At 36.7% G+C, this 26305-nt stretch overlaps 1 protein-coding gene across 5 annotated transcripts in view; it reads left to right on the top strand.

Moving 5' to 3' along the window:
- CFAP20DC (CFAP20 domain containing) overlaps positions 1–26305 on the top strand; it is a 253242-nt gene that overhangs the window by 149236 nt on the left and 77701 nt on the right. For 3 of the 5 annotated variants that reach the window (XM_082739068.1, XM_082739070.1, XM_082739071.1), the window contains 5 exons: positions 10433–10569; positions 11418–11580; positions 13135–13251; positions 14457–14576; positions 16943–17277. In XM_082739068.1, the coding sequence (XP_082595194.1) occupies positions 10433–10569; positions 11418–11580; positions 13135–13251; positions 14457–14576; positions 16943–17277 (872 nt within the window). The remainder of the gene's footprint in view (positions 1–10432; positions 10570–11417; positions 11581–13134; positions 13252–14456; positions 14577–16942; positions 17278–26305) is intronic. The other 2 variants (XM_082739069.1, XM_082739072.1) reach the window with 1 other exon arrangement.

Consider the following 26305-nt stretch of genomic DNA (forward strand, 5'->3'; position numbering starts at 1 on the left):
TTAGTTGTGATCTTTCCTCATTCATTCATGATTTTATTCATTTGGGTCCTTTCTCTTTTCTTTTTGTAAGTCTGGCCAGGTGTTTATCAATCTTATGAATTCTTCCAAAGAACCAGCTTCTAGTTTCGTTGATTTGTTCTACTGTTCTTTAGGTTTCTGTTTCATTGATTTCTGCTCTGATATTAATAATTCTCTTCTCCTGCTGGGTTTAGGCATTCTTTGCTGTTATTTCTTCAGCTCCTTTAGGTGTAGGGTTAGGTTGTGTACTTGAGAACTTTCTTGTTTCATGAGAAAAGTTTGTATTGCTATATACATTCCTCTCGGGACTGCTTTGGCTGCGTTCCAAAGTTTTGAACAGTTGTGTTTTCATTTTCATTTGTTTCCATGAATTTTTAAATTCTTCTTTAATTTCCTGGTTGAGCCATTTGTTCTTTAGTAGAATGCTCTTTAACCTCCATGTATTTGAGTTCTTTCCAACTTTCCTCTTGTGATTGAATTTTAGTTTCAGAGCACTGTGGTCTGAAAATATGCAGGGAATGATCCCAATCTTTTGGTACCAGTTGAGACCTGATTTGTGACCCAGGATGTGATCTATTCTGGAGCATGTTCCATGTGCACTAGAGAAGAATGTTTATTCTGTTGTTTTGGGATGAAATGCTCTGACTATATTTGTGAAGTCCATCTAGTCTAGTCCATTTAAAGCCCTTGTTTCCTTGTTCTTCTGCTTAGATGATCTGTCCATTTCAGTAAGGGGGGGGTGTTAAAGTCCCCTACTATTATTGTATTATTGTCAATGTGTTTCTTTGATTTTGCTATTAATTGGCTTATATAATTGGCTGCTCCCATGTTAGGGGCTTGGATATTTAAAATTATTAGATCTTCTTGTTGGATAGACCCTTTAAGTATGATATAGTGTCCTTCCTCATCTCTTATTATAGTTTTTGGCTTAAAATCTAATTTATCTGATATAAGGATTGCCACCCTAGCTTTCTTTTGATGTCTGTTAGCATGGTAAATTGTTTTCTACCCCCTCACTTTAAATCTGGTTGGGTCTTAGGTCTAAAATGAGTTTATTGTAGACAGCATATCAGTGAGTCTTGTTTCTTTATCCAATCTGATACCCTGTGTCTTTTGATTGTGGGATTTAGCCCATTTACATTCAGGGTAACTATTGAAAGGTATTAATTTAGTGCCATTGTATTGCCTATAAGGTGACTATTACTGTATATTGTCTCGGTTCCTTTCTGGTCTATTACTTTTAGGCTCTCTCTTTGCTTTGAGGACCCTTTTCAATATTTCCTGTAGCAAATATTAAATTCTTTTAATTTTTGTTTGTCCTGGGAGCTTTTTATCTCTCCTTCTATGCCAGTGACAGCCTAGCTGGATATAGTATTCTTGGCTCCATATTTTTCTCATTTAGTGCTCTGAATATATCATGCCAGTCCTTTCTGGCCTGCCAGATCTCTGTGGATAGGTCTGTGGCCAATCTAATATTTCTACCGTTTATATTACAAACCTCTTGTCCCATACTGCTTTCAAGATTTTCTCTTTGTCACTAAGACTTGTAAGTTTTTACTATTAGATGATGGGGCATGGACCTATTTTTATTGATTTTTTAAAAAATTATTTATTTGACAGAGAGAGAGAGCTCACAAGTAGGCAGAGAGGCAGGCAGAGAGAGAGGGGGAAGCAGTCTCCCTACTGAGTAGAGAGCTTGATTCGAGGCTCAATCCCAGGACCCTGAGATCACGACCTGAGCCGAAGGCAGAGGCTTAACCCACTGTGCCACCTAGGTGCCCCCTATTTTTACTAATTTTGAGGAGGGTTCTCTGTGCCTCCTGGATTTTGATGCTTATTCCCTTCACCAAATTATGGAAATTCTCTACTATAATTTGCTCCAGTATACCTTCTGCCCCTCTCTGTCTTTCTTCTTCTTCTGGGATCCCAATGATTCTAATATTGTTTCATCTCTTGGTATCATTTATCTCTCAAATTCCCTTCTTGTGATCCAGTAGTTGTTTGTCTCTCTTTTGCTCAGCTTCTTTAGTCTCCATCATTTGGTCTTTTATATCACTAATTCTTTCTTCTGTCTCATTTATCCTAGCATTAAGAACTCCATGATTTATTGCACCTCCTTAATGGCTCTTTTTATTTCAACTTGGTTAGATTTTAGTTCTTTTATTTCTCCAGAAAGGAATTTTATTTCTCCAGAAAGGGATTCTCTTTTATCTTTCATGCTTTTTTCAAGCCCAGCTAGCACTTGATAATCCTCATTCTGAACTGTAGTTTTGACATATTACTAATGTCCGTATTGATTAGGTACCTAGCTGTCAGTATTGCCTCTTATTCTTTTTTTTGTGTGTGTGGTGAGTTTTTCCACTTTGTCATTTTATCCAGATAAGAATAGATGAATGAGTGAACAAAATACTAAAAGGGTAACAACAACCCCAGAAAAATACACACTAATGAAATCAGAGGAGACCTGAAAACTAGGGGAGAAGAAAGCAGAGAAAAAGAAAAAAATATATATCTATATATCTTTATATAGATATATATTTTTTTTAATTTTATTAGATTCATATATATATTTTTATATATTAGATATAGATAGATAGATAGATAGATAGATAGATATTAGACTGGTGAATAGAGCAGAGTCACATACTTGATTTTGGGTATATTTCGGTCTGTTAGAAGAAACTACCTCCCAAAATTTTTTTTTTTTTTAAGATTTTATTTATTTATTTAACAGAGAGAGATCACAAGCAGGCAGAGAGCCAGGCAGAGAGAGAGAGAGGAGGAAGCAGGCTCCCCGCCGAGCAGAGAGCCCGATATGGGACTCGATCCCAGGACCCTGAGATCATGACCCAAGCCGAAGGCAGTGGCTTAACCACTGAGCCACCCAGGCGCCCTACCTCCCAAAATTTTAAAGAAAGAAAAATGTATATACAAAAATAAGGGTAAACATGATGAAGGGATGGAGTATGACTATAAAGATGAAAATTTAAAAATATTCTAAAAAAGGAATTGATAAGATAAGAAGTTGATTGAAGAAAGATTAAAAAAAAAAAGAGGAAAGCATGTGATCAGGCTGGAGATTAGAACAAAACCATGCACTAGATTTAGGGTATATTTTGATCTCTTAGAAGAAAATTTATCCCAAAATTTTAAAGAAAAAAACCTATATGTATATAAAAAATAAGGTTAAATACATTGAAGGGATAAAATATGACTATAACAATGAAAATTTTAAAATATCTTTGAAAAGGTATTGATAAGGTAAAATAGTTTTAAAATGTTAAAATAGGAAAAAGGAAAAATTTTAAAAATAGAATAAAATAAAATTTTAAAAATTTAACTTAAAAGACTAAAGGATTATGGGGAAAAGACCATGAATTCTATGTGCTACTTTCCCCTAGCTCTGGAATTCCACAGATCTCATTGATTGGTGAACTTCGTCTTGGCTGGATGTTCTTGCTTATCTTCTGGGGGAGGGGCCTGTTGTAGTGATTCTCAAATGTCTTTGCTGGAGATGGAATTGCACTGCCCTTGCCAGGGGCCAAGTAATCTGCTCAGGTTCGCTCTCCTAGCTTTTGTTCCCTGAACGCTTTCCATACAGCTTTGGAGGACGGAAATGAAGATGGCGGCCTCCCAGTCTCTACCCCTTAGGAGCCAAGAGTTCAGGGCCCCACTGCTCAGTGCCCCCTCAGAGAAAAGCAGTCAATCCCTTCCATCTCTCTGGTCTCTAGCCACACTCCGTGCTCACCCAGCCTGTGATCCAGCATTTCTATCTGTGGTGCACACCCCCATTTGGAGTTTCCAAACCCAGCCAATTACTGCAGCACACTCTCCTGCCACTCCTCCCATAGGAGGAAGGAGGGAGTCTTCCCATATCTGCTGCTTATGGGGTCCCTACTCAAAGAGCAGTCGCTTGACTGTACCTTGGATCATGGTTTAAGGTAATCCTCAGCTGAGAGCCCATGCCTCAGCTCCATCTCTGCAGCTGGCTTTCCCGCTCCAATACCCGAAGCTGGGCCACACTCAGACAGCCCAGGTCTTTCTGTGACCCTGTGGGTCCTGAGACCTTACTATCCCAGTAAGGGCCCCCCCCTACTGCTTAACCTCTGGAGCAATATCCCTCAGTGGAGCAGACTTCTAAAAATTCCAATTATGTGCTCTGCTACTCTACTGCTTGCCAAGAGCCGCCCCCTCCTGCCACGGTCTATCTTCCCATCACTACAGATTTACTTCTCTGCACATCCTACCTTCCAGAAAGTGGTCAATATTCTGTTCCTAGAAATACTGCTCTTCTTCTCTTCTATCTCCTGTTGAGTTTATAGGTATTCAGAATGGTTTGATAAATATCTAGCTGAACTCCTGGGACCTGATGATATTTCAGTCTCCTACTCCTCTGCCATCTTGCTCCTCCCCCCTTAAACTTTTTATTAATGAGATACAACTACTCACACCTGGTGCCCAGTCACTGCTGAAAGGATGGATGAATGAAGGAATAAGTGATTATGAATGGACTTTGTAAAGTGTTAAATGCTATTCAAGATGGAAGATATGAATAACATATTAATTAAGCATTTAGTCCCTATTGAGCACAATATTTGGCATGTTACATACATTGTTTCATACAATCTAACAAAAACACCATGACTTAAATACTATTATTATCCTAATCTTATGAAAAGGAAGTGAGGCTTAGAAAGGCTAAGTACCTTGTCTAAAATAATATTGCTTTCCTAGATCAGCTTTTTTTGTAATTTTGACATTCTTTTACAGTGCACATATAATAAAACAAAAATTAATCTAATTCAAGGTCTGGATTTTGGTAGCAAGTTTAATTCTGATTTGATTGCCAGATAATAGATGTAAGTCTTGAGCGTGACCCTTCAGTGATTAGTGTTGAAAATTCAGCAGGTTTTTCTGGTTAAGCTTTGAAAACCCTGCAAACTTAAATGACTATAATAATTAGAACATTGTATCTTGAGACAAAAATGAATGTTTATTTTTCTAAAAGAGAATTAGAGAGTAGACCCTCAGGTTTTATATTCTAACTACAAAGGCATGTACCCCTCATAAAATAACAAAATAATTAACGGTAACATCTCTGACCTACACCAAGTTCATTTTCCACAAACTCAAGAAAATGAAACGCCTAGAGCATGACTTTAATCTAATCTTGATTTTTAACCTTATATTGTGCATATTGATATCAGCTCTTAAAAGAGCTCCCATTAGAATTCAAAAGGCATACATTTCTGCTTATAGTTTTCTTTTATTAAGGTTTTTCTCATTATAGAAACTTTGTTCTTTTACTTTTTATTTTAGAAACCAAAAGTCTAAATTACTTTTCCTTGTAGGTTTTAATTTGGATTCTCTCATAGTAGATAAATAGCATGATACATGTTTATAGAGATAATTGTGACAATTAATGATTATAAATAGAATTACCAAAATGAAACAGCCTTTAAGAATGTGTATATGTTAATTATACCAAGAAATTTTTTAAAAATCTGCTAATTATAGAAATACTTAATGGGTAGAGTATTGGTATGCTTTCGCTTGTGAAAAAAGTATACTAACATTTGTAAATTTAAAAAAATAATAAACCTAAGTTTATTATTTAAGTAGTAGGTTACTCTAAAGAAATTCTGTAGTAGAACTTCTTATAAAATATAGTCATATCTAATTTTCTGTTATTTAGAAGATTATATTATATGAGGTTTTCATGTATCTTTAATGGTCACTGAATATCCACTGCTAGGTAAAATTCCTCTAAAAAATTCAAGGTATTTAGGAATTTTAATTTTTTAAATGGCTACAAACTAGTTTATGTATAAATTTTGTTGGAATTAGAGCTAGAACTCTGTCAGTATGATTTTTTTAATATTCCCTCCCCTAAAAAATCTTCCTTTTAATCTTTAATACTATTTAACAATTGTGATGAACTTTATCCATTGTCTGCCATGTACTATCCTAAGCTCCACAGTTGGAGATACATACGGTACCAAATAAATGGTCTTTCTACTCAAAGGAGCTTAAATTAGTTGTGGGGGAACCTTCGTGTGTATAAAAAGAATTTGAAAAAACGTTAAGGAAATCACCCCATAAGATGTTTGAACAGAAAGGTGTGCAAAAGATATGCCCATACCCTAATGGCTCCCATGGCTAAAAGTTAGGGGAAGTTCCTATTCTGATACTAAAAATTCCCGTGTAGCCCCAAGACAAATTCCATGCCCTTCAGGACCTTCAATGGCTCTTTCTGGGAAAATCCAAGTTTGAGAACAAAATCAGTAGGCTAGAATTTGTTCTGCTTGATCACAGATGGTACAAATGATGATAGATTCTATGATAAATTTTTCTGATTAGCCTGGGATTTGTGTCATTTCTTTCTGTTATTGATCCTGAGAGACCAATGATGTTTCATTAACTCCAAATGGGGATATTTATAATGACTAAAAAAAACACAGATGCACACACAGCCAAGTCTACATGCTAACACTAGAACAATTCACATGTAACCTGAGGAGGCATCTGATTGTGGTGCTGTATAGCACTACTGATGTTGAAAGCCATACCACTCATGTGGTAATTCTCAATTATCAATGTCCTGGTCATTGTTGAGCCTTCTCTCTCTCTCATCCCCCATAATCCTGGCAGTTGTCCAGTCCTGCCCAGTCTTCCTCCATTCACATAAAACCTGCAGGTAGAATTTTCTTAAAATGAGAAATGAAATTCTTTCCATAATTAGAAATATTTGGTCATTTAATCCAACATCCCATTTGACTCATTACATTTAATGACTCATTCATTTTGCTCAGCAAGGATCTATCTTTCCATGTCAGGTATCAGGCTAGTAATTCAGGGGTGACAAAATAGGCTACTGAATTTATATCTACTGAGCATACATTATCAGAGAATCCCACAAACACATGTAAAAGTACAATTTTAAAAGAATGAAATCTTGCCATTTGCAATGATGTGGATGGAACCAGAGGGTATTATGCTAAGGGAAATAAGTCAATCAAAGACAAATACCATGTGATTTCACTCATGTGTAGAATTTAAAAGACAAAACAGATGAACACAGGGGAAGGGAAGGAAAAATAAAGTAAGATAGAAACAGAGAGGGAGGCCTACCAGAAAAGACTCTTAACTCTAGGACACAAAGTGAGGGTTGCTGGAGGGGAGGTGGATGGGGGGATGTGATAATTCAGTGATGGGCATTAAGGAGAACACTTGCTATAATGAGCACTGGGTGTTACATGTTATGTTATATATACCGATGAATCACTAAATTCTGTCCCTGCAACTAATTATACACTATATGTTAACTGAATTTTTTTTTAATTAAGTGCAATTTTAACAAGTTATAAGAAGGGAGGGTTACGGGAGTACCTATACTAGAAAAGCCTTCTAGCTATGGAGAACAGCACAAACAAATTAGATGGTAGGAAGGAAGAACTGAGGAAGCCAGTCTGTGGAGGGAGCAGAAAACGAGGGGTGAGAGGCGTGAACCGAAGTCAAACATGTAGGTTTTTGCAGCCACTGTAAGGATTCTTCTTAATCCTAAATGCAACAGGGAAGACATTGAAAAGTTTTAAGTGAGGGAAAGGAATGACTTGATCAGATGTATGTTTGCTAAGACCACTCTGGCCACATTTTGGAGAGGACCTAGGACAGGAACCCAGCATCGACATGGGGAATCCTTTGAGAGGCTCTGTGATCATCTAGGAGAGGGATGCGGACTACAGTGCTGACAGAGGAGATGGAGAGAAGTAGACATGGGTTGGCTGTGGAGAAGCTGAAGAGAGGAGTCAGGGATGACACCTGGATCCTAACTCTTCAAACTCCGTGGACTGTGGTGCCAGTCATTGGACCACGTTTTCCATTTGTAGCATCTTTGAGACCTGGAAGAGGAACTGAGAAAGAAAGCCACTAGATACAGGCATGGAGCTCAGAAGAGAGGACTAGGCCAGAAATAGAAAGCAGGAAGCCCTCTGGTGTCTGAATGTGCTTTACAACAGCCAGAATAACTTCCCAGACTTCTGCTTGGACATCTTCAAAGTGACAGATCATTCTACACCACAATGACGACACATGCTTAATTAAAGAAAATTGTTCCTTATGTTGGACTAAAACCTTCAAGTCAGTTCTTCTCACTAGTTCGGATTTGGCTCTTTGGACAAATGGGATTTCTCTTCTATCTACCAGGGCTTCAAGAATTTGAAGAAAACTGAAACAGTGTGTCTCCTCACCACTTTGCCATCCCACCGCGTTAGATCTTCTTTCCAGCAAACATTCTTTCAGATCATGTCAGCAGTCTGGCCCTTGCCCATCTCTTCATCTTCATCTATTGCAGACATAAAACCAGACCCAGAAAACACCCATTTACCCAAACATATTAATTCTACTCAGATCTAAACAAGTGGAGCTTTCTAAGCATGGTATGTTTTCACAAACTTTGGTGACTTTTCTCATGCCGTTGCAGAAAAGTTGTTTCTAACTCCACATGTAAAGTTATAGTTCTTTAGCAGAGGCTAAGGAGACCACCTAGCTAACTACAGGATTTTTTTCTGGAGAAAAGGTTAGACAGAAGTGGCCAGTAGCTCATCTATATCCAGGACTGTAGGACAAATATGGACTTACTCAGAGCCAACATCATACGATTCAAGTTGGTTCTGTCTCGCAAGGGGGAACAGCAGACTTTCTAGGTTGCAGGCAGTTTTTTGAATTAAGAGCCATTACCCTCACCTGCAGTCACAAAGAGCCCCACAGCCTTGTCCAATCAGGAGTTCCTTGGGCAGCCTTCCATAAGATCATTCAGAGACCCAGACTCCTTTCACCCAGGGGTTCCTCTCCAGGCCTTAAAGCCCTCCCCTGAATCTTCTGCATCTTGTCAAGAGATGCAGGAAGAGAGAGTATGGGGGATTATGTGGGAGGTTTTAGGGGCCAGGAAGTAGCTCACCCTTCTCACATTTCACTTCTCAGGTCTCATTAATAAGATATCAGTCACATGACCCATATAACTGCAGGGAAGGCTCAGAAATGTAATATAGCTGTGTGCCCAGAAGGGAAAAGCAGTAAGGTTTGGTAAAGCATACCTGCCTTATCCTGAAGGTGCTACCAGTTTGTTCTCTTTCTCCCCCCAAATTTTCAGTGATACCCTATCATCTGTCAAATTTAGAATAGGCTCCTAACAGTTTAAGGTTGTTTTCATTGTGACCCAAACCCATCCTTCCAGCTAAACTGGCAATTTTATTTTTCCCCCCAAGTATACCCTACCAGTTCACTCTTTCTTTTCTCTGTGTACCCTACATCTTTTATTCCTGAAATGTCATCAGTCATTCAAGGTCCATTCAAGAAGTCACTTACTCTTTTCTTTTTTTTTTTTTTTTTTTTTTTTTTCCCCATCATGGTAAGTATACTCCCTACCCCCTATTTCACCCTTCCTGCCACCTGCCTCTCATCTGGTAACCATGAGTTTGTTCTAGAGTTAAGAGTCTGTTTCTTGGTTGTCCCTCTCTCTTTTTTTGTTTTGCCTCTTAAATTCCATGAGATGAATAAGATCATACTTGTTTCTGACTTGTTTCATTTCATATTATACTCCCTAGCTCCATCCATGTCCTTGCTAATGGCAAGATTTCATTCTTTTTATGGCTAAATATTCCATTATATATATGTACCACTTCTTCTTCATCTGTTCATCTATCACTGAACACTTGGGCTGCTCCCATAGTTTGGCTATTGTAAATAGTGCTGCAATAAACATAGAAGTACATGGAAAGCTTTCCAATTAGTGTTTTTGTATTTTAGAGGTAAATATCCAGTAGTGTGATTACTGGATTATAGGGTAATTCTATTTTTAATTTTTTGAGGAACAAGAGGTCACTTTTCTGAATTTCCACTGCTCTGCTTTATGTTATGATTACCTGTTTACTTTTACTATCCCCTCCTTTGAGGGCAAGTGATCTATCTTACCAATTTTGTGTCACTAAAAACTTCTAGGAAATGCTTAAGAGTGATCAACCATATGTTTGTTAATTGAGTTAAATATTTTTTTTAATTATTTCCTTAAAGAGAAAATAAGATGTATTTTTTAGTAGCTTTTCTTTCTTTTCTTTTCTCTCTCTCTGAGGAAGAATATTTGTGGCATTTGTGTTTCTCAAATGATAGCATAAGAACCATTAAGGGGAATTTGTTAAAATTATAGATTACTACTGCACTTTCCCAAGATTCTAATTCTACGGACCTAGTAGATCTGATACTGGGCTCCAGTATCTGAATTTTTTCTAGGTGCCCTGTAGTGGAGAAGGAGGATTCAGATCACAGGATACCTGTATTGTACTTTCAGAAACATTGCAACATGGTATTTGTCATGATGTCCATTAATGGACTATTATTTCCTTTTTGAACAAAACAGATCAGTTCATTAACAAGGGAACAGGTAATGTGCGCAACAGTAAAAATCAAGATGTTTGTCATATCGCCTTTGGATCCAGAGTTCTGGGACCACCTCCACTCTCTGGAAGAAGGAATAACATGAGAATATCCACTGAGGTAAGAGCAAGGTCTGAAGAGCTTGTCTCAGCATGAGGGGCATGGGAGAAGGGTTTTTTTTTTTTCCACAGTGCACCGGAAGTGGGTGGGGGTGGGGGGTATATGCCCAAAGCAGAAGACTTGAATAAATTTGGAACAGAAATTCTGGATTTTAAAAGAACTCAAACTGTTCTATTCTTGTCGTGTCAACACAGTTAACATTTCTGAGTATTCTTTTGATCAAATATGTTAACAAAACTTAAAGGCAAATATATGTGAACACATTTTGTGGTCTCTGTCAAAGAGTTAGATCAGGGTCCCTGAGTGGCTCATTTGGTTAAGCAGCTGCCTTTGGATCAGGTCATGATCCCAGGGTGCTGGGATCCCAAGTCCCACTCAAGCTCCCTGCAGGGAGCCTACTTTTCCCTCTGCCCCTGCCTCTCATGAATAAATAAAAAAAATATTTTTAAAAAAGAAAAATAAAAAAGGAGTCAGATCTTCACCAGATACCTTACAACAAACAGATTCTCAAATGTTATATTTTTATTTTTAATTTCCTCTGAATGTCTGACACATGACTTTCAGTTTTAACTCCTACCTACTAAAGATGGAGTATAAGCACATTTTAATTTATGTGTCTAGAAGACTTGTTTGTCTTCTGTTTTGTCTCACATTATATTTCTCCTTCCATTTCTTTCTAATTTTCTGATATAATGTCCCTCTCCACCAACTTTCTAACCTTCTCATTTCCTCTAGTTTCTTTTCTCACTTTTTATTTGTCCAAATATTATTAGTATCTGTAAATTCTACAGAAAATAAGTGCAATTCTTGTATTATAAGATGTGCAGATTAATTCCTCTCCCTTACAGACCGTAAGATCCATTGGGTCCAAAAATAACCGATCAGGCCAACAGTCTGTGGCCGAGGACTGTGTCAGCAGTGCAGAGATGTCAGCCTCACTGATGCCGGAGTGTGAGGAGCAAGCAGATAAAGAAAATATTCACCAAATAAAGCAGACCATACCTGTTCGTGGTAAGACTCATGCATAAGTGCCAACAGCTAGAGGAAAATAGAAATGTTCCTGTGAAGATAAATTTGAAGTTTAATTCTTGATTAGATCTTCACATCCAGAGAATTATCATTTAAAAATGAATAAGATGGTGGATATTGAAATCTGTTTCAAATTCTTATACATATATTCTGTTCTGGAACCTATCGTTCTCTCTCTCTTTTTTTAATACTTTATTTCTTTGTTTGTTTATTGTAGGCTATGTGGGGCTTGAACTCACGACCCTGAGATCAAAACCTGAGCTAAGATCAAGAGTTGAATGCTTAACCTGACCAAGCCACTCAGGCGCCCCAACTATCAATTCTCTTTATAGTCTCTTTATTCCATTATTTCAAATTGCCATAGTATCCTGCATTTTTATTTTATGATGACTGGTGAGGAACTAACATAGCATTCTATAATTAACTAGATTTGGGGAACTTTATGTGTGTTTTAAATTTTCTTAATTTTATCTTTTAGTTAATCTCTTCCACTTGTAAAGTGCTTTTTATTTTCTCCTATTGATGCACAGAGAACCCTGTTGGTGAGGAAGAGATTTTTATTCCATTTTGTAGATTGAGGGTTCATGGCTAACAGAGAGGTAAAGTGATTTGCAATTTGCAATCACTGGAAAGAATTGAGACCAGTACCAAAGTCTTACCACTCACTGTAATTTTTCCATCCTTGCATGTCTGACTTTCGTGAGAGTTGGAAAGGAGGGCATTTGGGTTCATTTTATTTGATTTAGAGATTAATGATAACTACAGACTATATTTCTCATATAGCACAAAACTGAGAGAAGTATGTAAATGCCACAGATGTTCAGTCCCAGCTCTATCACCATCTGTAAGACTTGATCAAAATTCCTAAACCCTGTGGGCCTCAGTTTCCTCATCTGTAAAATGTGGATAAAATTGCTACTGGCCCTAGTAGTAGTAATAAACAGTGATTGCTTCAAAGGGTCATTGTGAGGATTCAACAAGAAAAACCAGTCAAGCACATCATATTGTGCCAAGAAGTGAAGCATTACATAAATATTAGATGCTGCTATGAATGCTGTTAATTATTATGATGATTATTATGCAGTTAAAGTACATTTAAGAATTCTTTTCCAGGTATGATCACAGTTCTCCAGGATTCTTTTGGAAACTACCTTCCAAGCTGTTTATGAATTATACTTACCAACTTTCTCTTTCAAATGAAGCAATTATTTTTCTGTATTAGTGATCAGTTTCATTTTTTTGTATTTCTTAATATAGTGTATGTATAATTAACCATATTACCTGTTGCTCTCTGTAAGGTTAGATTACATGCATAAAATGTCTCAGTAATTTCAAAAGATATGATCCCAATAATGGAATAGGAATAATTACCTATTTCCCTTGAAAGAATAAGTTGTGATTTTGATACAGATTTATGTGATGCCACAATGATACCTGAACATTCTCATTATAGCTACAATTTTATTTACTGAGTTATTTCAGACCATATAGTACTTTTTGTTTTTGCCTCTTGTTCATTGATATGAAATGTACCAGCCGATCTACATGTTATGCATCCACATCCCCCTCAAGAACCATCAGCAGATAAGAATAATAACAGGAGAAGATTACGGTTAAAAAGCACCAGCAGAGAAAGGACAGAGGCACACAGCGGTATGGCACTAATTCAATACTATCTTATATCTGTATATTATTCAGAGCAATGGAATCTCTCTCTGCAGGTTGTAAATTTCAAAGGATTACAAACCAATTCATTTAAAATATAAATGTCTTTTCTATAGGGATTATGGAAGTCAAATTCTCTGCAAAAGAATTGCTCTAGAGCCCTAACAGAGACTTGCTGGATTAAACAGACAGTACCTCAGAAGTAAAGGACTTCCCTACTTCTCCTCTCAAAGGCTGAATAAGCTTAAATTATTGTTTTTTAGAAACAGCCCAAATTTGATAGAGGAGGTTCCTGCCTGCAGACTTCACTAAAATTGAACTTAACTCATAATTTTTCATGTTTCATATGTATCTCCTTTTTAAACTGGGCCCTTTTCAAATATTTCAAATATATTTCAGATATATTTATCTGAGATATATATATCTGAGATATAGGGGAGGGTGTGTGTGTGTGTGTGTGTGTTTAACATTTGCTGTCTCTCCCTTTAGACTCCATGCTAATAGAGTGTAGGTTAAAATTTCAAGTATTCACAACCAATAAAGCATTAGTTTTATAATTAAAAATTACTTTTATTATAGTTATCCCTTTGAATATTGGATTTGAGGCATTTAAGTATAGATCTGTCTGCACATTCATTAATCTATCCTGAGTCAAGCCCAAAGTATATCATGTACGCATCTGTTAACATAATTTCTCAAAAATGTAGGGTTCTTAGGCTGAAATTCAGTTTGTTAGGATTCATGTTATTTTCATAAAATAATAGAAAAGCTAATTCTGTGTCCATTTTCTTAAAATGCTTAAGGAAAGTGCTTGGTTTAAAATTTTGAGTCAGGTTATGTAAGAACTGTAATTTAAAGAAAACACATTCTGTTTTATGTGGAACCAAAGGGAAAATATAGGACCCTTTGAAAATAATATGGGTGATAGAATTCCTTTTATTGCATATTGTAAAACTTAAATCTAAAATGCCCCCATGCAAATATCAAGGAATTCAAAGATGACCCTCTACAAAAATGCAGCTGAGCTCATCTTTGAAACATTGGAAAAGAAAAGAACTGCAGATAGTCTATATTACGACCTTTAAGGTATTCTTCAATAATCATGTAGAAAAGCACACCATGTTATTAGCATTCTTCCAAATGAATAAAAATCAAAAGAAATAACATCGTGGAAAATATTTATCCCAATAAAGGCAGTTCTTCAGGAAATAAGAGGAATGAAGATAAAGCAACAGTTGCCCTCATCAGCGGGTCCCAACAAAGCACAGAAATGAACCCCAGCTCTCCAGCACTGCAGTCTCCCGATCAAACAGGTTGGCACCTTCAGTCCACTTTAATTGTTAATAATTGATGAAATATCAATATGTTTAGCACTTCAAACCCAGTCATTTTGAGAAGTTGTGATACAGTCATTTGCTAATATCTATCATTTTGTGATAAATCTCCTTTTAACCCCAGTTGCATCTCAGACTTTAATGGATGAAAGGGCATTTTTATTTCCAAGTTTCAATGCACCAGTTATCATGCAGAAGGAAAGTTGAAACTGAAGTTTTCACAGGACATTGTCACCATCCCCAAAGATAACCTATTGTTGCAAGTCTCCAGTCCTCTTTATAATGGAGATGGTTGGAGCGTAGAGCATTGAGCCCATCAACGTATCTTCCCTAGCAGGTGTGTGGTACTTTTACAAAGGCGAATTGTTTTTGAGCAAGAGAAAAAGGAAAATAAATGAAAATTGTTTGTAGTTTGTCAGTCTTATTTATGCAATGTTGAAACCTTCATTAAAATGTTAGGCGCAATTAGTGTCTCTAGCATAAATCTGACTGTGTAGAAAAACTAATTAGATGTTTAGGTGATCATTCTTGCATTTATCTTGTTTGCTGCAATATTGTGATTACACAGTAATTTACATATTTTCCTAAGAAAACATAACAAATTATTCATTACAATTGATATGGAAATACTTGAGGTAAAACTACGAATTCCAAAAAAGCATGTGGTGGTGAGATAATTAGAGTTGATTTGGTGTAGAAACACTCCTTTTACCTTGACTTTTTGACAGTTAATAATAGGTTTGACCATAGGTCATACAAGTTGTTGAATTGCAAAATGAAGATTCCCAGTATCTTTTCCTCCAATTTTCTTTCTAAATCCATGTAGGTAATGCAGCCCATTGGTTTTTATAATCTTTTTCAACATTTATTTATTGATAAAGCATATACTGGGTTTACAAAACACCTGCTCTATGCTTAGCACCATGCAATAGGATTTGCTGTCCAAAAGAGGACAGCCCATTGAATCTGTTTATTTCACCCGCTAATGGTACACTGACTCCGGACCTTCCACAGTTGAATGTAGGCCACTTACCTACAGAAAATGTGAAAGCCTTGTCCCTTTCAGATTTTCCCTAAGAAATGTACATTTGTTACCCTTTTTATAAGCAAGTTCTATTATATAATGATAGTCTTTAGAAACAAATACATTATGATGAATACGATTTTATTTGTGCCATTAATATTATTTTTATTAAAGGTCTTTTTGTTTGTTGCTTTGGTACTGGAGGTTTTAGAGTTTCAAGTCAGCAAATCTTAGATGTCTCTTGGTTACTTTTCTTGTGAAGTTAAATAGAGCAGGATTCAAGAGTCAGAGTAAAATTACCATGTCCACTTTGGTTCTCCTGAACACAGATTTTTTGTAAGATTTTCACCATTGTCATAGTGCTCAAAAAAAGTAAATTTTAAGGAAAATAGACTAAGTTGAGAAAGTGCAACCTTTTCCTGCTGTCATTCTAAAGAAAATAAGCATGCTTTTAATGACAATCATTTTAATATTTGTCTGTTACATTTGCCTGGATCGTAGTTATAAAATCTATCTCAATGTTGTATGAAAGATTAAAATCTTTTTACTGTGTTGTACATCTGAAACTAACAAAACGTGTGTCAACTAAATTTCAAAAAATTTTTAAAGTTCAGAATTTTTTTATAGTTTTGGTTAAAATATATCCCAGGGGTAGTTTAGAGTATTTTTAACCAAAACAAATAATATACAAAAAGATTTATATATCAAAACATTCTCTGCTATAATTAAAGATCTTTTTCACCCATCACATTAACAAATATTTCTATGGATTTTCTATTACTGGAAAAGTCTGTTCAGTTAAGTCTATGAACTGTCCTGTTTCAGTCAGTGGAATGGAGAGGAAAACCCTGTTAACCTTTTCATGGTTTCTTCTCCTCCATGATTTGTAACCCAAACAATGCCCAGTTATTTTATTTAAAGAAACTTGTTAAATATTCCGCCCTCGTGCAGTTAAAAGAAGATATTAGTAACTCAAACCCTTTTAAACTTGGAAGATTTCCTCCCCCCGTGGAATGTCAAATTAATGAGACTGCTATGAAGAACTTGCTGCAAGACAGGTGATAATTATTTCAGACTTATAAATTTCCTGGCCAGTGTTTCAACTCAGACCGAGAAGTGCAAATGAGTTGCCCGTAGCTTTAGGCACTGATCTATGAGTTAAATGTTCAGCAGGTTACAAGATGGTGGATAAATTGCATTCGTTGGCTTCTGCATTATTTGATAAATCTCAGTTGCAACCCAAGAAATTTTAACCTAACTACCTGCCTTAATAGAACACTGATGGAACACTCCTCTAATTTTTGTCATCTTTCCCCAATGTCAGATGAGTGGATATTTCCTGAAAATGATGATCGCATTTCCCATTTGGCATCCAGCAGACAGTCTCTCCTGGATGAAGACTCCTGCCACGCTTCACACATGTGGCTGGAAGCCAGCAAGGAAAGTGAACATGGCCAACTGGCAGAGGAAACCCAGGTTGTCCCGAAGGACATTTTCACCTTTTCATCAAGACCACGATCAGCGCCTCATGGAAAAACTCAGAACACGTCCCCAGAGGGGTGCCCATTTATTCTGGATCTAAAAGAGGATACCAGCCTGACAAGGAGAGACACTGAATCGGAGGAGGATTTTTACGGCCGTGACAGCAGCGAAGAGGTACACTGCTTGATGAGTGAAGTCGTTTTATAGCACAGTTGTTCCATTAGCTCCAACGAGCACTAAAGCTAGTTGAGACGAAAGAGGGGGAATCAGCTGCTATTTATAAAAAGGCAGCAGATTGCATGTCAGTCGACAGTTGCCGCAGGTTGTTATGGAAACTCCATATTGCTGCCTTTTTTATTAACAGTCAGCCAATTTCATTTTTAAAAATTTCATTTTTAATTGAAAACCAGTTTTGAGGTTGTTTTTGTTTTCTCATTTTATTTTTTGTTTCATAGAGTGAGAGAAATAACATGCGGTTTAGTAATATGATGGAGAGACCAGTAAAACACTGAGAACACATTGTTCTAGCTCTCTGGGGAGACTGCCACAGTGGCTAAGCACTCTGAATTGACGGCTTTCTGGCTTCCTCACTCCCCTGCCATCCCTCCACCTTAGACCTATTAGGACTCATTATTTTCCATATGGTCCCGGAATTTCAAGAGTTGTGCCAATTAAAGTTTAGATAATGAATCATGGATTAGTGCTGGGACTTGTCTTACCCTAGGTTTTCTGTTCACAATTATTTAGAATACAAATATAGTTTATAAACTAGTAAATTCACATAAAGTTTTAGAAAAAACTTGTTATGAACCAAACAGAAAGTAGTTCTGAGACGTTTGTTTTAAACTTGATGTATTAGGAGGACTCTTTTCCCTCATACAAAATGAATTTGTTTGTGAAATTCCTTTGTTCTTTAATGATAGGCATCCCTATATTCTGTGGAAAATAGTTATCTTAAAAGCAGGTTATAGTCAAGTTATGGTTTTGTAAAATTATACAAACCATTTCTATGTCAAAATTAAATTATAAATTACTTATAGGTAATAAATATAAATATAGCAAATTATATACTAATATAATTATTATATAATAATAATTAGAATAACTTTTTGTATATACTTACAAAAAATGTGTTTAATAATTATAACTGATCAAGGATCCCCCTTAGACAGCAGGATGTAGATAAGGTTCATTGCTCCTACCTTCAGAGACAGTTGAGAATATGATGAAATTGTTCAGGCAGTAATTATGGTTTTTTGCAACTTTTAATGAGTTTCCATAGCAAGGTGCATGGGGAAATCCTTCTTTTTATAATATCTTTGCCTTCTGAGCGTAGTGAAACTATTAGTCGTAACAAACATAAACCTACTACACATCCCTTTATGCCTAAGTAGTACTTTCAATGCCAACATTTTAAATGTTGCTCTGGACATCTTCATCCCTTTCACCCTGAATGACATTAAGATATAAAAACTAAAATAGACATTTGCCTTCAGCATCTACTACTGCCTCCATCCCAGCTGTCAATTCTTCTACAGTGTGAATAGGCTAATCTGATAAATTAATTCATACCATTTCATTAATGGGATAGTCCATCCCCTTCCCATATGCATTGCACCATCTTTCAGACCTAAACCAAAAGCATTCCTTTAATGGTGGAAATTTCAAGGCAAGTGGGAAATGTTAGTTCCTTCCCTGGAAAAGTTTGAGGAAAATTTTTACGAGAAACTGCCCTTTAAATATCATGACATGAGGAACTTGACAAGAAACAATAGAGCTTCATGAGAAAATAAAGAATACTATTCTGAATATTTTAATTTGTTATCACTTGGTGTGCTGTCTTCTGCTACCAGCTACTCTACTTCTGACATCCTTCGTCATTTATTATGCAGACAAATTCTAATTACCAACTACATGAAATTGAAAATAAATATACCATGTATTACCCAAGTTCTGAGTGGCATAGCTGTCTGGGCACCCCTGAGCCAAGACCACCAAAATGACTAGTAGCATAGGGCTAGAGTCTATACTGGGACCATCTCATGGCTAACACCTGTCCTGGCCCACCTTTAGCTGGATGGAGCCCGCTAAGAGTGGCAGCCAGAGAGAAGGGCAGAAGCCTTGCCATTTGGGGTTTATTGTTAGAGGCAAAAACAATATACAAACTATGAAACAGAAAACAGACCAACAAAAAATGTTGGGTTTTACTTAAAGAAGTTCTAGAATTTATGGTGATCAAATTAGTCTTTAGGGAGCTTTTTTAGTAATTTCTTCTCCTTAGGATTACTTATTTCATTTATTAATTGTGTAAGTCAATGGGAAATCAGATTAGCTATTTAAATGTTTATTTACATACAGTCTTTGAAGAAAAATCAGTTTAGTTAATTTAGGCATCCTTACTCTTGGTTGCGTTATTTTAGAATGTTATATCCTTAGAGTAGCAGAATTATACTTAAGGAAAACAATGTCATGTCAACAATAATGGTGGACGAACAAGGATAATTACATTACTTACTATGCTTGAAGTTTTAACTTGCAGTGAAAGACTTCATTTGATGGCCAACCATTGAGTATTTTTAAAGGGAAATTAGATATATTCTATAGCCTGTAATCTATGAAAAATCCAATGTTATCATGATAGCTAGAGGAAAAGTATACATAAAATAGTAAAAGCTAATTAAAATAAGCTTTCAGTGATACATTGATTTTGAAATTTAAGTTCCTCATCATTAATTCACATCTGAGCTCTTCATAGTATGAGAGCCTCAAAAGTATGAGTTTTCTTTTTTTTTTTCGCATTTGCTCTTGTCTTAGTCTTTGCTTTACTATATATTTTATTCCCTAGGCAGCCATGTATACTAATATTCCTGATACTCAATTAATTTTTAGTTTGTACTTCTTATTTGAAAAGCACACTATGGAAATATATAGCTATAAACTCAAGACTACCAGGTAAAATGAATTATCCTAAGAAAGCTATTAAAACAAAGTGCCTTTCCCACGATTCCAGCATCTGAAAGGAAAAAAAAGCCTCTTTCTATTATCTCTATTTTGTATTTTATGCCGTTATTCCCAACATGGCTTTGAGTATATGCCTGGTTTACAACTTGAAATAGTTAGCTTTATATTAATATTTTATTACTCCCCTAATTTAATTTTTTATCTAGAAATACTGTCATTTTTTTCCCCAAAGCTCTGGCTGTGTATCACATACTAAAGTACATATTTGCAAGGCCAGATAATTTGTCCTGTATCACAATCCAGATTGGAACATTAAGCCAAAAAATTATCCATAGTTGGACATGAATTATGTGGACTGACTACTCAGATCAAATTAGCTAGGACACTTCCAGATCTTCTCTCCATCTAATAACTCCTTGGAGGGCTGCGGAAGAGAAATTTACCAACAACAAAGTAAAAAGGACCCTTTTAATCCTCCTCTTCAGTTTTCCCTGCATTGTTGCTTTGAAGGCTTTTTGTTTTGTTTTGTTTTGTTTTTCTGGCACTCAGCAGTTTAGCTGTTTCATAGCATTTTTTTCCCCCACATAGTTTATATTTCTGGGTTAGTCTATAAACCATTCACCCCATATACTTGACTAGTGAATTTGAATTACTTTCTCACACACATGTACATGCACACAATAGAAAGACTATTTACTCCTCTTGAGGCTGCTTATATTTCTGTGTAGCCTTTTAAAAATTTTAAATGTCAATAACTGTGTTAGAAAAAAATGGAAGGACTCTTATTTTGAATATATTGCCTTGCAGTTTTGTTTCTATATGTAATGAATTACAACATAACATCCTCTAAACCTATCAGGCAGATTTAATATTTATTCTGGGTGAGAAATTTTTTAAGGCTGTTCACAGCTCTATATCTTTATTACTATCTTGTGAAGCTCTGTTCCTCTCTGCAAACGTCACAGGCCCCTTGGTTCTTGTGACTTGGCTCTTCGTTGTTATATGCAGGTAAAGAAGATTTTAAAACTCCTGTCTGCTTAGAATATCATTCTGCAGCTTCTGCTAGTAGATAAACATCTTGTGGATAAATATTTGGTTATGGATAGGAGTTTCCACAAGAAATCTTTAAAGTGTTATCAGCTAAAAGAGTATGAAGTCTTAAAGAAAAATATGTTTCTGTCTTAAACAATTAAGAATGTCATCATTTTCCCCAAATAGTCATGTGATGGTGTTTGCCCACCCCATAGAGTCCTTCTAACTTCTGCTATTCATCTGTCTGTAGAGCATCACTGACTAGAAGTAAAAATATTTACAAAATAATTTGTCCAACCCCTTTAATATCAAGCCTGCTGCAGGTTAGTTACTTGTCAAAAGCAGTTACATCTTCCTTTCTCATTTTCTTTCTTTATAAACTCGTAAAATGCATTATGTGATACCACTATCAACTATCTTTGTCATCCAGAAAGAACTGTATTACTTTAATAGTTTCCTATAAAATTCAAGGGGTGGAAGTAGAAATACTTCTTGGGAATGGTTGTTAGGGAAGCCCTTTAAGATACATTTGAGTGGTCAATCTTGTTATCCTCAAAGAAGAAATGATTTTTTTCATTCTGTTATAACCAGCGTCTTTAGCTACGTCTATGCAAATAATTGTGCCTTTTAGTTGACAGTGGAAGTATATACCTCTAATCATCTCTTTGGTCCCCTTGTGCCCATGTCCAGCTAAACGATGCTGTCAGTGCATGCATTTAGGCACTAAAACATTGGACAATAGTAAAGACTCCTGCTGACTCAATCTCAGTTACAGATTCAAAACTGCCATCAAAAGTATGTTTGAATTATTACATTTTTTTTCCCACAGAACTTTTAAGAATGTTCTACAAGACTTCTTTTCACAGTGGACTGAATTTAAAAATCAATTGAAATATAAATAAATAGAATCATCCACTTTTACAAAGGCTAAAACAGAGCTCTACCCTGACTCGCTCAACATTAAAGTTGTGATACAAAGAGCCTGGGTCCCATCTGCTCCAAGTAGGTGGCCCTCAAGAGTCATTAAAATTATCTTTTTAAAATTACACTCAGCAAGAGCAATCCGTTTTATGCATCCAGAAATTATTGTCCAAATGCCCATCTGCATGTCGTTTTAAGAAACGTAGTTCAACAGAGGAAGTGCTGGCTCCTTGGGGAAATCATTCTCATCTTCAGCGTACATATGCTGTGCTACAGTTAATCAGGCAAACTCTATTGATGTTCCCGGCACTTGGGCGTGATTGAATATTTAACAAACAAATGCCTCTGTGCCCAGAAGACAAACGGTTTAAGAGATTTGGGACTTTTAAAAAAATATATCAAGTTAAATCAAAAGCATTTTGTGTTTGTTCTTCTGAGAAACAGATGAACAGACGATCGGAACGTGAAAATGGCATGACAATTTCTTTACCACTCTGACAAATTATATTCAATTGCTATACAGGTTTTCAGTAGTTAAATGATAAACCAGAGGGGGAAATGTGGTTTTTCAATCAGGTCATAGTAAGCTTACTTTTAATGCATATAACAAATGCATATATTATATAAGAAAAAATTAAGCCAAGAGCATGTTGAGCCCAAAAATGTTACACATGTGGAATCAATAAACATCATCTATACGTATATCATCTACTTTAGTAAGTCAAGAGTGTTGCTAAAGAAAGGAATAGAGTCTGCCAGTGTACCACGCCTAGAGAGTACAATACTAGGTTTCATTCTCTATTTCTTTCCTCTCCAAAAGAGAAGCCGTTCCAACTTAAGTCAAAATATTGGTCTCGTTTATCTCTTGCCTTTCTCATTTATCCTAATTCTCCTTTTAGAATCTGGGATAAACCAGAATTGGTTCTGGGGCAGCCAAAGTAAACGAGCCTTTTATACTCTGTCCAGATTCTCCAGTTACTTATCTTTTCTTACTTTAAGTAGTAGCATAGAAACATATTACCTAGAAATGCAGTACAACCAAGAGAATGCTCACCAGGGAACACAGCTAAATCTGTCCTTCTCGGCTCATCTCCAGACCAGGGTATATCTTAGGAAAAATGTGAGATGAATGGCCATATACATCTCATGAATATTTCTTTGTGTATAATCATTGTTCATGCCAAGCAAAAAGAAATAATTTTACACCTGAGTAAACTACTGGAAGGAAGAAAAGGCTGTACTCTGACCTACCCAGAGATACAAAAAATAGACTTCATATAAAATAATTTGATTTTTAAGGTGTTTATAAAATGATATAGCAAACATCTGGCTTTATAGGTATCCCTCTAACTGTACATCTGAAACTTTTGAAATGATATTTGCTACCTTCTACCTTATGAAATTTTTACTTTTGTAGGTATCTATCTCTCGGCTTTATGCCTTTGCCTTCAAGATTTTGTGCCTCTCGAGGCCAGTGCCCATGTTCTTCCAACCTGTATTTCTTTTGTAGTGCCTAGAAAATGCCTTACACCTAGCAGGAGCTTAGTAAATATTTACTGAACTCATTTTTATTGCAAAAGCTCCCAATTTCTGCCTATGTCATATACAAAATAGAATCCCAGAGGGATCCAAAGATTCTGGCCCAAAGATGCATAATTATACTGTTTCTGCATAACCAACCCTATTTTTAGGGCCTGTTTTAAATACATAGGACACGTTTATTTTTTATATGCAAATTGATGGAAATGGATGAGCAGAGGGTCTTTTTTGGTCACAGAAAACGCACTGCCCAATGTATATAACCAGTATAGAAAATTAAACAAGAGTTTTTTGAAAGCTGGAGAAAAGATAGCACTATCAAGCAGCCAGACTGAATTAACAAGAAATCCATCCTACTTCCACCAGTACCTTCTCAGAACTAGGGTTTGGGGAATATTTGCTATATTCTCGGTTTACTTTCTCTAAGACAAGGCTACACTTTTATCCTCGTTTCATCTCTGTACAACAAAAATTGCAAAAGCCACCACCCCATTCCTTAGTAATTTAGGACAGTAGGCAACAGAGAGAGTTGCCCAGTACCTGCAGTTGCAGCCAACGTAGTACTGTTGCAAGGGTGGAAATATCCCAACCTTCTTAATTGTTCACATGGAACATAAAGTAAGTGCCCGTGGATTGACATCCAATCACCATCTTTTCTTGACTCTATCTGGGGCTCTGGAAAATATATTTCCCCATCATTTATAAAGAAATATATGTATGAGAAGATCAAGCCAGCATAGACAAAGCAAGTTGAGGCCCAGGATGAATACCAAGAAGAAGATCTTTAGACACTCTGCAGTTCTCATCCTTTATTACAGATAGGCAAGCTGTTTCTTGGGAGACATTCTAAGACCCGAGTGTTCTAAGACCTTTCTTGAGATTACAGTTACTTTCTGCAGGAAGTACTTTCCACTACTTTTGAACACTTTCCACAAGGAAGGAAAATCATTTTATAACAGGATTAGTGATTGCAGACTCCCTTTAAGAGATTTCCAGAGTCGGTGCGCGTGGGTGGCTCAGTGGGTTAAAGCCTCTCTGCCTTCGGCTCAGGTTATGATCCCAGGGTCCTGGGATCGAGCCCCACACTGGGCTCTCTGCTCGGCGGGGAGCCTGATTCCTCCTCTCTCTCTGCCTGCCTCTCTACCTACTTGTGATCTCTGTCTGTCAAATAAATAAATAAAATCTTTAGGAAAAAAAAAAAAGAGATTTCCAGAGTCTCTAAATAGAGCATATCTTGCCTTCTACAGAACTCTCATATCAGCCCAGCCTCTCCATCACCACTACCACTGCTTCAGCCGAGCCACACTAGCACCTCTAATCATGACCATTGGACAGTCTCCTAATTGGCCTCCCTCTCAGTAATCTCCACAGATGCTGCAGACACCATACCAACTCACACCCATGCCTTCTATCATGGGCCATCGCTGATTCTCCTGCGTCACATCACCCAAGGACCCCTCAAAGGCCCTGCATGGCAGAGATTTAGTTCTGAACTACCATTGTATGCCCATCATCTACAGTGCCTATGGCAATAGCCCTAGATATGATGAGGAAGAAATGAAAAGAGGCAGAACTATGACAGACACACAGATAGATCCCTTCTCATTAAAAGGCATGATAAATCCCTCTTCTGGGGATGCCTGGGTGGCTCAGCCAGTTAAGTGTCTGCCTTTGACTTGGGTCAGGATCTCAGGGTCTTAGGATCAAGCCCTGAATTGCATCGGGCTCCCTGTTCATCAGGGAGTCTGTTTCTCCCTCTCTTTCTGCCCATTTCCCCTGCTTGTGCTCTCTCTCAAGTGCTCTCTCTCTCAAATAAATAAAATCTTAAAGAAAAACATCCTTTTCTGGCCTGTGTATAACCTAGAACAGGCTTTCTCACCTTTACACATTCTTCACTTCTACTGAAAGGGAAATCTCACCTCAGATAGTAATCTGTATGTTCAGCATGATGATGACCAAACACTGAGCAAGAAGCTCACAGTTCAATCAGCCTCTCAAATATTTTGTTTAAAAATTCCAAATCTGAGGGGGGAATGCCTGGGTGATTCAGTTCATTAGGCATCCAGTTCTTGATTTCAGCTCAGGTCATGACCTTGAGGTCTTGAAATCAAGCCCCCTGTCAGGCTGCATGCTGAGCGTGGAGTCTGCTCAAGATTCTCTCTTTCCCTCTCCTTCTGCCCTGCCCCCACTCCTGCATGCAGTCTTTCTCGATTGCTCTAAAAAAAAAATTAAAAATAAAAAACCAAATTTGGGGAGTAACTAGATGTTTGGTTCTGTGTGGCTACAAATTGAAAGGGTAAGCAAGCAATAGCTTTCTGAAATTGAATGTAAGAGATACATTCTTAGATAGCAAATAATGTCTTTAAAATATAATCTGCTTTTGGGGATACCTGGGTGACTCAGTTGGTTAAACATCTGACTTGATTTTGGCTCAGGTCATGATCTTAGAGTCATGAGATCTAGCGCTGCGTCAGGCTGTACACTCAGTGGGAGTCTGCTTGTCCCTCTCTCTCCGCCTCTGTTACCTCCCCTGGCTTGTACATGTGTTCACTCTTTCTCTCTGTCTCTCAAATAAATAAATACATAAAATCTTTAAATGTATATAGAGATAGATATATACTCTGCTTTTATTGATTTTTGTTTCTGTCCTAAGTTTATCATTTTGATATCCACTTAGTTTTTACATATTTAAGTAAATAAGACAAATTGGAAAAATCTACCTTGGCAGGTATAAGCAATGATCAGGTTA

This window comes from Mustela nivalis (assembly GCF_964662115.1).
Source record: "Mustela nivalis genome assembly, chromosome: 1".
Lineage (NCBI taxonomy): Eukaryota > Metazoa > Chordata > Mammalia > Carnivora > Mustelidae > Mustela > Mustela nivalis.